Source organism: Anopheles nili, chromosome 2 (genome assembly GCF_943737925.1).
Source record: "Anopheles nili chromosome 2, idAnoNiliSN_F5_01, whole genome shotgun sequence".
NCBI lineage: Eukaryota > Metazoa > Arthropoda > Insecta > Diptera > Culicidae > Anopheles > Anopheles nili.
Window position 1 is genome coordinate 18,927,115 of NC_071291.1, and position 12,684 is coordinate 18,939,798.

Consider the following 12,684-nt stretch of genomic DNA (forward strand, 5'->3'; position numbering starts at 1 on the left):
AGCACAGACCAAAGAGTGTGAAGCCAGGTGTTCGTGATTTCATTCGTCTTCGTTGCAAGCAACCGAAAAACCCAACCAAGGTATGCATCCCGCAGTGGCCGTCATGTCACACGAAACCGCAAACACAGGAGTCCCCCTACTAAGTGATCGCAAAGCGGGCTTCCGCAAGTGAACAGTACAGTTGCATTGCACAACCGAACGGCAACGAGCGCCGCCAGTGAGTCCCCGGGAAATCAGTGGAACAGTTGTTTGTGAACTGCGAGGCTCCCAGAACCGGTTAGTGGTTGCGACAGCCGGTGGGCCACGAGCTGGCCTAAAGGGAGTCTACTTCTTACAACGTTAGCAGGTTGGCCTTCTCTTCGGCCAAAGTGTTCGGCAGCGGCAGTGATTTGATCGACGACGACACGATCACCGAGATCAGCTGCTCCACTGCGATTTCCACGGGGCACACTGTGCGATATAGGTGGCGTTGTCGTTTGGCAGTGAGCTTTCGCCTGCGTCCATTTCCCTCATCGAGCGTGCTTTTTTTGTACCTTTTTTCGTCGTTCGTTGCTGCATGAGACCATTCAGCTACACCGGAAGCGTGTAGCGGCTGAGACGAGGTTTGGTTTTCCCACACCCTTCCGGTCACAGTGTGGCTCGAAACTCATCTTTATTTCATTTTCTGGAGCACAGCCGAAACCGGCTAGCTCCCGTTAGCGGATCGATTAAGCCGCGCATCAGCTGAACGTTGCACCCGATTTTCCAAAAGCCCACCGGCTTTCTCCGACTTTCTTCTTCTCGTTCACGACTTTTCCTTACCATCCTTCCAACCTCTGTCCGTATGCGTCCACGCCGTCCATTGCCGTTCTCGCTCTACTTCCATTTTTCGCACACCGTGCAGCTAACTCTGTTCATTCTTCTCTTCTTTCACGATCGCACAAAACACGTTCGCGGCGTCTGCGAAATCCGTAATCCGAACGAAACGCTCGAAAACCCATACGGTTGTGATGTAAGGGCGGGGCGAAGATGCCACCGACCGTGCATAAGGAGACGAATTTCTCCACCACAGACCTGAAGTGGAAGGTACGTCCGTCGACGGCGGCCATCTCGGCCGTCTCGCTAACACTCGCCATCCCCGTGGGAGAGGGGGCTTTCTGGCTAACAAAACTCCCTTCTCCCCTATGGCGACGGGGGGTTGGGGGAGGGATCGAGGGGATAATAATGCATGAGGATCGGTACTGATCGGTAGCGATTATGTTGTCCCTAACCTGCATCCTGTGGCGAGCTAACCCAAAACACCCTTTCCCACAAACGCTTCAACGCGCGAGCTGCGTCGACTAATCGCTAGTAACTTTTACCACCCCCCCATAACCAACGAGCGAGGGTGGGAACTGGGGCTTCTTTTTTTTTCAAACACACGGTATCGGGATCAAACCACTCACGCCTTCGTGACGGTGAAAATTGGCGCATCAAAAAGCTCGTGCGAATTTACGATTTTCGTGGCTCTCGCGGGTGCATCCTCCCCGGGGGTAGCTTTCTCCCGGGGGGTGAATCGGGGATGAAATTTCGCTAATGGAAACCCAAGCGAACCCCCCGTTCGGGTGGGTGAGGGAAAATTGGCCACCCTCCGATCACGAAACGTTTGTTGGGGGGGTGTACCGTTTTTCCTTCCCGATCGGCTGACCTCTTTCCGGAGCAAATTAATTCAACCGGAAGTGCCGGAACGAGGGCGCCGGGTCCGATATTCGGTACAATATTTAATAATGGATGGATGGGAGGCAAAAGAAAAAAATGCCCACACACACACACAATACCCCATCCAAGCGAGCTTTCATTTTACACGGGGAGTAGGTGGCCATGTAATTGGGAGCTGGAATTGTTTTAGCTCCGCAAGCGTGCCATTGGGGCACGAAATCGTACCGCTCGATCGAGCCTGGGATGCATGATGAATATAGCGAGCGTGCTGGTGCTTTACCGGTGGGATTTATTTCATGCCCAGCCGGCTGGCGCTAATGTGCCGTTTGCGAGCACATCACCGCATGATGTGCGCCATTTCGCCATTACTTCAACCGAAAATGGAGCGCCATTGCATTTTCACGACGCCCCAAGGGTGGGTGTTCGAATAATTGATCGCTTAAGCGCGGGCGTGCCCGAGAGTGTGTGTGTGTGTGTGTGTTTCCTTGCACACGAGCTAAACGTGCAGCGGTGGATTATTTGCATTTGCTGCCAGACGAGTCCCGCGTGGGGTCGGTTGGCAGGGTTTCAAACATAATCGAGCGGTTCTCGGAAACGGTGCAAACTTTTCCCAAAACCGGATCGTGAGACCAGAAGCCCTCCAGCTCCAGCATACCTTCGTGTGCATCGTCATAAATTTCGCTAAAAGGCAACCTCCATTTTCCTCGCACACACACGGTGCAAGATTACTCCTCGATTGGGTGGAAGGAAATAAAGAGAGAGCAACAAAAAAAAGTGCAACTTTCCACTCGAAAATAACTTCTGCCGTTGTCGGGCGTATCGATCGGCTGCCATGTGGGCGTTGGCGAGCGAAAACTATCAGAAAACTATCATAAATTCAAACCGGGCAGCCCCAGTTCCTGTAGGGAAACTTGTTTACAGCGGTGCGTTCAACGCTGCGGAAACGGTGAGAATAGTTTTCCAGCGAAAATTTTCCACCCCCACAACGTGGGTAGCGTTGGTAAAGGTCATGCTTTTGGTGATGGTTGGTACAGAAAATGGTCTTCGTCAGGGCACAACCACCGACACTGGTGTTTTTGGCACCACATAAACTTGAAAGCCAGCTTAAGGATGTAATAATTCCGGCGTCTAATCGCACAGACGCATTCCGAGCCCCGAAGCACAATGTGACACGTCATCGCCGAAAAGGGCAATAGCAGAAAAAAAATATGCCATTACAGCTCACTTTGATACCCTCATTTAACGAGGCCCGGCCACAGGTTTCGGTTTAGAGGGTGAAGCACCAAACCACTTCACATCCAGGCCCGTACCGAGTCACCACATTCGCAAGCAAATAGGGTCATGAAGTGCGCGTACGTTCAAGAGCTCCATTAGAAAGAAGCGAGTGACCGACCGGTTCGGTGGTGAAAATCCCGGCGTTCCAGCCGTGTCCCACAAGCGGGCTGCCTCGAAATTGACTTTCGCTTACTGGCGCTTTGCTTTCTCTCTCTCTCGCTCTCACTCGCTTGGGCAGACCTGCGAGATGACCATGAGCCACAGGTGGAATGGCGGGCGAGCGGGCGATGTGTTAGAAAAAGCCCTCACCGTCTGTTGCATAACTTTCGCCAGCACAGAGACGAGTCCGAGACCCGGTGGGGCCCTTCCCCGACCGCTCGGCGTCATCATTATCGTCATCTGCATCGGCCGAAAGGGCCCTCGGTCGTCTCGGTACGCCGGCAAAAGTGCAAGTAGCAACATTACGAAACCCGCCGCACCGCATTCGTGTAATTCTGGTTTTGGTACGCCCGCTTTGGTCGGCCGCTTCGACGTGTCCGCAGCCCTTTTGAGCCCACCATCGGGCATTCTATTACGGTAAGTGCTTTTTCCCGTTTGGCTTGGCACATCCGCATGGGTTGTGCGCGAGAGCGCAAAACTCACCCCGACTGCGAAGAAAAAGCTGCTCCAATTCTGTTGCAACACACGGTCAGCGTCGGTACGGCGGGATTAGGGCACAGTTGTCATGCCTTGATGGTGAGCTTTTTTTTCCCAACGAGTCGGGTGCCCTTTCGAGAAGATTAATGCAGGATGGTTTCTTTATCGGGAGGGGTGGGATTGCCCGATGTGCAAACATAGGCGCAAACACGGGATTGGGTTTGATTTTTGCTCGGTTTTAAAATGAAAATTTCAAATATTCATGAACCCGTGACCGAGGGCCATATCGATGGTTTGTTTGTCCCTGCTCTTGCGCCTGAACGTTATAAACGCACGAAAATGCCCTTCATTGCCTAGCAACCGGCAAACCGCGATGGCTGCTTTGATGACACCAGAAATCTCCCACGCCGTCCCATAGCGCTTAATCGCGACCATAAGAGAATGAGCGAAAAGCGTCCCACAAATCATTCCTTTTGCCAACGCTGGCCACGTGCAGCCTCCAGGGGGCGGCACTTCCGCTATCGCTCGTCGGGTGGAAAACTTTTCAAGGTTATGTGGTCTAAATTTCGCACTCGCATCGGTGTGAGCAGCGCTCAGAAAGCTCCAGCACGCCCCACCTACACAGCACGCTCGCTTACTTCTAATGGATCTAAAATGGGTGTTGAAGTGTGCTGATAGCCACTTCAGGCGAGGAAAATTAAGAGGACCATTTCCCGAGGGTGTTAATTAAGGAGTAAATTGCGTTCGCTTGCCGGCCTCAGGCGGGCGAAGAAGCGAAAAGTAGAACCAACAAAAAAAAACAGCATCAGCAGCACTTCGTTTAATACTTTTCCATAGTTGATAATTAAATCGGATAAAAAGTGGAGCCACCGCGCGATGATACTGCGTGTGGATCAACCAAAGGCGAACGCGTTCAAGCGCTTCCTGCATTTCGATTTCCACGAATCCAACGCCAACTGTGCGGATGTCTGGTCGGGTTTGATTCACATTTCCCGGTAAATGGCTGGGTGCGAGCTTTCTAATGCGCACCATTTCAGCATCACTCACAGCAAAGTAGATCATTTTCGCAGCCTCTCGCGAAAGGGGTTTTTTTATCGGGCTAGTGTTGCTCGGTTTTTTGTGGTTGTTGTTTTTTATTTCATGAACACATTTTTGCTGGCCGCTCGTTTAACAATCACCCAGCAATCAGCATTACGTGGCGCATTACGAAACGGCCATAAAACAGCACACAGATTGGCCAACGGCGGGCCAGCTCCGTCGGTGGGCCGCCTGCCAGATGGGCCAGGTGAATAAATCTTTCCTTGTAATAATTTCCCAAAACAGCTCCGGTGCTTTGCGTCATCACATCACCGGACCAGTAGTTCGGTTCATTTTCAGCCTCTTCTTCCACCGAGCGGGTGACGGCTTTATTTACGGGCGAAACTTTTCGTCACTCCGTCCAGACTGGCGCAATTTGCTCTGAATGATGAGAAATAACAGCACATTAATGATAATTTAGTTTGTTTTCTATCTTTTTCCACCCTTCTTTGACTCGCGCGCTTTGGGCAGCGTCTCGCGAACGACCCAGCGAGCCAAAAGCCCGAAAACAGGCGATCCAAAAGAAGGGGACAGAAGAAAAAAATGGATGGTTAGCGTCACAAAAGAAAAGAAAAGGCCAAAATGGCGACGGCCGAAAAAAAACCCGTCCGAAGGTTTTCCTGATAAGATTAGACGGCTCGCCACTACGTACTTTTAGCTTCCTTCCATTTCCATCTCGCTCGGTTGGCGAAGATTAGCTCATGCCTCACTTTGACACGGGTCTCTCGGTCGAAGCTGGCGGCGACCGAAAGGAAACTCCATTTGCCAAAGCGCCCGCGCAAGCCACAGCGCAACTCGGCCCCGGGATATTCGTGTTGACATTGATTTAATAATCTAATTTAGCGAACCGCAGTCGAAAATATCGCTACCCATCGGGCCCCACGAGAACCGTATGGTGGCGGTTTGCCGCTCAAACGCACCCTCTCGGTGGCTTATCGAGCTTTTTTCGTCCTTCGTCCACTGGCGTAGCCAATGTCAGCGCCACGCCGTCCAAAGTTAACCCAGGTGAATGTCAAAGGAAAATCTCTACGCGAGCGGAAAAACGAACGCACTTAGGGGTGCTTTTTGCTTGGATGAAATTAAAGGCAGCATCACAAGAAAAAGGGCTGAGCCCCCCAATGAGCACGAGGTTAAGTAATGTCTTCATCCAACACACGGCCAAGCAAATTACGCCCAAAGACAACAAACTTAACCTTCACGGGTTTGAAGAGGGCTCGGCTGGGCTTGGTTGGCCGAGATGCGTTCGATTTGACAGCTGGCGGCTCGCTGACAGCATGCCAACTTCGATTAGCCACGAAAGCTGCTTCACACTCCGGTACAGCTTTCTCGCAGCATACGAATAATTGCCCCCTCTTTGGTGCGTTATTGCGCGATCCACGATTCACGGCATGCTGCGATGTTTAGGCTCGCGCGGTGGGCTCGTAAGTGTGTATGTTGTCTGTGACTGTGTGTGTGTTTGTATGTGCGCACGGGTTGCTTATTGCGGCACACGCTTACGCTGTTATTACGCCTTGCTTCATCTTGCATTTCACATGCCCCATGGAATGTTTCTTGTTTTCTGCCCTCTCGCTGGCTTTTGCGCGTTTTCATTTCAAATTTTCATCCCTTCGCCTCTCGTGGCTGTGCGCGGAGCGTGGTTAAGCTCACCGAGCCTCGTGTTTCGTTGAGGCTGGCGATTACTTGGCTTAAGGTGTGTGCTGGAGAAACCAACCAGCCGCTTCTGGTCTGTAGGTTTCGTCTGTTTAATGCTGATTGCATAAGAGCTCACTACCCCCAGCGGTCACGGAGTCGCGCTCGGTGGCCGGTTGCGGTTGCTGCGGATGCGCCGCGTGTTGATTATGCTTCAATCCCCCTGCCTTTGTGGCGACGGCATCGGTTGTTGCAGGTTTCGTTTGAATGAGCGCGAACCACGGAGCCACGGAGTCGTACACACAGCCACACAGCCATGACGATGGATTTCCTTCAGCCGTTGCGCTACCGAAGAATGTGGCGGCGCGCTCGCGTAATTGGACCATTCGAATTCGATTTTCCTGGCCCCCTGGTGTGTGTATGTATGTGTGTTTAGGGGCTCGTAATTAATGGGCTCGGTTCCTACCAAGTAGCGCATCGGTCTGCTGGTCACTGGGAAGGAGTCGCGTGATGCCGGGGCTAATTGGTTTTCCCCACGGGGAAAGTCAAGACGAGAACGCGGCCACAACCGGAAACGTGCCACGCGTTGGCTAATCTATATGAAACCGTTTGGAGGCATTTTTTTTCTCTCTCTTCACGCTACACCGGACTTACGCCTGAATGCTGCACCTGCGAATCTCTAATCCATTAACGCGAACGCTAACGAACGGATCCCGGGGTTCCGGTGGTCAGATATAAGCCGACGAGTATCGCAATTGCAGTTTACTAATAGTGCAGTGTTGCCTTCTCTCTCTCTCTCTTTCACACACACACAAACACCCACCAGATGTCTCTGATCCAGCCGTCCGGTGAGCTGAGCGCTAAGATCAAGGAGGAGCTGCGCGAGCCGGCAAACCCGGCCGATATTGAGCGCGACATTGGTATCATCCGCGAGTGGTTGAGCAAGCAGCCGCATCTGCCCAAGGACATGGACGATGCCCGTCTGCGCACCTTCCTGCGTGGCTGCAAGTTCAGCCTGGAGCGCGTCAAGCAGAAGCTGGACATGTACTACACCATGCGCAATGCCGTGCCGGAGTTCTTCACCGAGCGTGACGTTTCGCGCGCCGAGATGGCTGAGGTCCTGAACGTCATGTAAGTAGCGATCGCGTGTTATCCTGCGGGTGTCCTGTGACCCACACACACAACCACACACAGTTGTGCTGATGTGTTCTTGCTTTCTCCAACAGCCACATGCCACCACTACCGGGTCTGACCCCGAACGGTTGCCGTGTCGTGATGCTGCGTGGTACCGACAAGGACATCGCCACCCCGAACGTTGTCGAGTCGATGAAGGCGACGCTCATGATCGGTGACATCCGATTGGCGGAGGAATCGGTCGGTGTTGCTGGCGATGTGTACGTGCTGGACGCTAGCGTCGCTACGCCGACTCACTTCGCGAAGTTCACGCCGGCTCTGGTCAAGAAGTTCCTGATCTGCGTGCAGGAAGCGTACCCGGTGAAGCTGAAGGAAGTGCACGTCATCAACGTGTCGCCGATCGTCGACACGATCGTCAACTTCGTGAAGCCCTTCCTGAAGGAGAAGATCCGCGAGCGTATCCACATCCACAGCAACATCGAGGATTTGTACAAGTTCGTGCCGAAGGCGATGTTGCCGAGCGAGTACGGTGGTGATGCTGGATCCTGCAAGGATCTGAATGACGCGTGGCGCGCCAAGATGAGCGAGTACGCCGGTTGGTTCAAGGAGCAGGAGGCTTCCAAGGCGAACGAATCGCTCAGACCTGGTGCACCCAAGACGGCCGATGAGCTGTTCGGTATGGATGGAACCTTCCGGCAGCTGACCATCGACTAGGCGCGTCCGGTTCCGGTTATCCCAGTCCGTCATCGGCATCATCATCATCGTCATCGTCATCCCCATCCCCCATCCCCATCCATTCGTGTCGGTCGCGTGCGATCGTCATCCACCGATGCTACGTCATGAACCGCTTCTGAACCGTCTCATCGCGCTTGTGTGCTTGTTTCCGACCATAAGGGTGAAAGACGCATCCCCGAAGGGGGACTTCCAGATGGGATGCCCTTTTTTCGAGGGTTTCTCCCTGGAGAATGCGGCCCACCCCCGGATGGAGTCGGAAACAAGCACCGCTCGATGATATAGAGAAACCGATAAAACACATTCCACATTCTTTATCCACCCAACCATTTTCAAAAACCCTTCATCTACGCCCCATAATCACGAATACTCTCTCATAATATTTTTTTTTGCGTGTAGCGTTAGTAACGAAAAAATCTCAAAAATGTCCCACCCCGACATTCTGCTCGCCCGCACGGTACCGGCTCGGTTTCGGGTCCCGGAACGGCGCGGCAGGACTCACGTTTGCATTCGATTCGAAGAATTGTCTACAGATTTCAGGGCTTACAAAGTCCGCTTTCCCGCGTGTGGTGAAACACGAGCAAGGCACGGCAACGGAACAGGGGAATTCTTTTGTTTTCCGCCCATCCGGTCGCCCCAAACACCCCACCGGGGGTTCACCATCTCTCTTTCTCTCTTCGTTTTGTTTTGTGCACGGCGCCTCGCGCTTCCGAGCGAGAATTGAGATTTTTCCTGATTACTCATTATTATAAGCAAAAGAAGAAAACGAAAAAAAAGTCAATTTTGTTACAGTTTGTTGTATTGCGTATTGCTATTAAAGACTTTCTTGTTTAAAAGGAAACCAAAGCTGTGGTTGTTGTTTTCTCTCTCTCTTTCTCTCTCTCTCTCATCGTTGCCATTGTTGTTGCCCAATAATGGCCTCGTCATCATATCACAAACCCACTGCTGAATTGGTTCATTTTCCGTGTAAATCAGCTCAAGGATGACAGCAGCAACCGGCTCGGAAAACCAACTCGACTGGAATGAAGATAGGTAAAGCAAAAACCCCCTCCAGAAAGCTCTTCGGTTCCGGGTACAATTACATCCGATTTTAAAGCCGCATCTCCGAACAACCATCAACCGACGGGAATCGTAATGGTTCCGGGAAGCGACCCGCTGCTAAGCTCACAACTCTCCGCCGTCAACAAAAAAGGGTGCCTTAAATTTATGAAACGATTGAAAACACCTTCATCGACCTCCACCAGCTTCAAACGCAACGTCTTCTCACCCACAAAAGGTGGGCCATTATTTTGAGCATTTAACGAGCTCGGTCATGGTTGGGGGTTATGGTGACCCCAAACCACCGGGCCAGGATACGGCCGTTAAATTATGCATGCATAATTTGGCAATTAATTCCCACGCCAACACTTACGCGCGTGCCCGTCATCTAACGGTTGGAGGGTTAAATAATTTAAAACAAACTCATTTTGATGCAACCCCAGATCAAGAAGTCAACTCGTCAACCGATAAAAGGACCTGCAACCGATGGAGGCGCCCAGTTACGGGTAGAAAACACGGCGTCGTGACATGGGACAACCAAAAGCAATGGACGATCAGGCGCTCGCGCTTAACTTTCGGATGCTCGAGCGTGTCCTGCGGTTGATCGCCGTATGGCCAACGGACTACACCAGGTATCTACCCCAATCCTGGCCAGGACGGCACGTGATCGCGCGACTACTCGACGTGCTTTACCCAGCGTTTTGGGGCTTCGTGTGCGTACACATTGCCGCGTTTCATATCGTGTCGATCCTCACCATTGACTTCAGCTACGACGAGCTGTTCCTGTTCCTCATCACAACCAGCATCTACTCGATCATGACCCTGCTGAACGTGTATCTGCGGTTGTACGAACGTGACGTACGCCGGCTGTACGAATTCACGATACGTCGGTTCCGTCGGAGATCAGCCGCTGCCACGCATTATGTTGCGATAAGTTCGTGCTTTCGTTTCGCCAACCGGTGCCTGTTTTGGTGGCTCGTGTTCTGTGTCCTCGGCACGATGCACTGGGCCATCTATCCGATCCTGTCGCAGGAACGCTCGCTACCCTTTCCTTGTTGGTATCCAGTTGACGTGCAGCGGTCACCTGCGTATGAGTTCGCGTACCTGTTTCAGGTGCTCGGGCAGCTGCAAGTTAGCCTCGTTTTTGGACTGTGTGGCGCGTTATTCATGGTGTTCGTGTTCATGGCGTGCCATCAGTTCGATATGTTGTGCTGCAGTCTCACGAATGTGCGACAATCGGCCATGCTTTTACATGGTGGCTACCAGAGGGACCTCCGACGGGTTCAAGCAGCTGGTGGTGAAGTAGACGCACGTGATTACGTCCTTCGTGAGGTGTTCCTGGAGGTGTTGGACCATGCGCAACCCACCGAAACCGTAGCGCGGCTGGATCGATTGCCAAAGTCCCAGACCTACCTGATGGAGCTGGCACCAGAACTGACGTGTGCGCTCGAGGACTGCATCAGTCATCATCTTCTGCTGCTGCAGTTCTGCCAACAGCTCGAACACTGCTACTACCCGTACGTGTTGCTGAAACTCTTCCAAATTCTGTTGCTGCTGTGCTTTCTCGCTTTCATGGCAACCGTGGTAAGTTCAGCTCATGAGACTCGAAATTCAATCAAAATTCCATCAATATCCCGACCGAGGTGCATCTCGACCGGGCCTCGGGAAACGGATGAAATTGTACACGTCCGCTTTTGTGGTTCCCTATCTCTCTCTCTCTCTCTCTATTTCGCTCGTCCCGGCAGGAAAGTTTGTCGACAATGAAGTTAATTAACGTGCTCGAGTACTTCATGCTGACGATGACGGAGCTCTACCTGTACTGTTTTCTAGGGCAGCTTCTCACGAACCAGGTCGGTTGCTCGGTAGTTTCGCTTTTTGACGGTGGATCGATTTATGCATTTACCGCTCCGGTGACCATTCCAGGGGCTGAAGGTAGCCGACGCCATGTGGAAATCGCCCTGGCAACTGTGTGGCGCTTCTTATCGCAGGCGCATGCTGATCATTCTGATGAACGCTCAGCGTCCCGTGCGGCTAACCGGCATGAAAATGTACGAGCTGAATCTAGAGACGTACTACACGGTATGAGGGTTTGTTGTGTGAGGCGAAATTTCACTCACCCAGCGACGTAATTCATCTCCGTTTCCGGCTCCAAACAGGTGCTGAAGGCTGCCTTTTCGTACTACACCATCATTAAGAAGTTTCGCTAAAGAAAAGCGCTTCGCTGCGTAAAACTCAATCCACCCAAAAATAGCACACTCACCGTGACGTGGCAAACAAAAACTGGATCGGATCTGGATGAACGGCGCATAAATCATTATCCCACCCAAGCACGTGCAGGAACCGGAACACAGCCGCGCTTCAATCCGTAATGCGTCATTAATTTCAATCTCTGCCCACAATGGGAGGCGCGATCGCGGTGGTGAGATTTTAGCACCGGATGAGGGCAAAAATTATCCACCCAAACCGTCCACACACACGTTGGCGGTGGTGTTTTGATTGTAATGAAAAGACCCGTCAAATGCCGGGCGTTTGTCCTTCACCGTTAAACCTCCCACATGTGAAACGACGGTCCTTTCCCGCTGCTTCCATTCGCGAGCTCTTTTATTACAATATCCCTGTCACACACACACCCACATACACGGACGCACGACGAGTCCTTTTCAGCTAAATCACCCCGGAAAAGGAACATCTGCAGGGGCATGACCCCAGCAGATTCTTCTTTCACGTTCGTCGTTCTAAAGGGCGAGGAACGAATTTCTCTCCCCCGAAAAGCTCACTCCGGCTCACAAGAGGACCTTTGGCATTCGCTCGATGGCTTCATCGATTCCGGGCACGCATCATCACCCAGCGTGGTGGGGTTCTCTTATCGCACGCTTAAAGCGCACCAGTTGTGATAAAACAAGCAAAAGAAATCGAGAATTTCGACGAAGACGACGGGACATTAAAGCGTATAACTCATTCAACGCGCTCGGAAAACGTGATTTGGAGAATAAACTTGTTCCGATCGCGCACCCGCACCCGGGTGGGAAAACTACACTACGTAGAAAAACGGATGCCCAGTGCGAGGGGTGGTTTTAATTAAATGCTTTGAAAACATAGTTTTCACCCGACAGTTTCTTTGATGTTGCGAAAGAAATGTACCGTAGCTCCGTCACGAAGCGAAGCGAAGGAAGAACGATGCCGGATGGTGTTCGCTTTTCCATCGGCTTCTACCCACGTCGGTCCGATTCCGGTTTGGTGAGTTTATTTTCTGTGCTTTCGGTTGAAAAGCGGTCCACGGTGTAAAAGGGAAACAGTTTTCCCGACGCGTGCGTGCACATGGCACACCGTTTTCCAACCCGACAAGCGCCCTGCGCGTAAAGGGACGAACATTCTGCAAGATAAATTGAATTTACTTGCAAGTCGGCGTTTGGTGAGTTCCTTCCTTCCTGTGAACGGTGTCCTTGTTGGCAAAACGGGACGCCTACGATCGAGAAAGGACGAAAA

General features: G+C 52.1%; 2 protein-coding genes across 2 annotated transcripts; both read left to right on the forward strand.

Moving 5' to 3' along the window:
* Positions 1 to 1,008: 1,008 nt before the first annotated feature.
* LOC128722132 (alpha-tocopherol transfer protein-like) lies at positions 1,009 to 8,142 on the forward strand. Its single transcript, XM_053815968.1, has 3 exons — positions 1,009 to 1,065; positions 7,121 to 7,425; positions 7,521 to 8,142. The coding sequence occupies exons 1-3, from the start codon at positions 1,009 to 1,011 to the stop codon at positions 8,140 to 8,142; spliced, it is 984 nt and encodes a 327-aa protein (XP_053671943.1).
* Positions 8,143 to 9,744: 1,602 nt separating this feature from the next.
* On the forward strand, positions 9,745 to 11,405 carry LOC128731206 (odorant receptor 83a). The gene is made up of 4 exons (XM_053824315.1): positions 9,745 to 10,782; positions 10,944 to 11,048; positions 11,122 to 11,277; positions 11,355 to 11,405. Exons 1-4 carry the CDS (start codon positions 9,745 to 9,747, stop codon positions 11,403 to 11,405), a joined length of 1,350 nt encoding a protein of 449 aa, XP_053680290.1.
* The last annotated feature ends 1,279 nt before the right edge of the window (positions 11,406 to 12,684 follow it).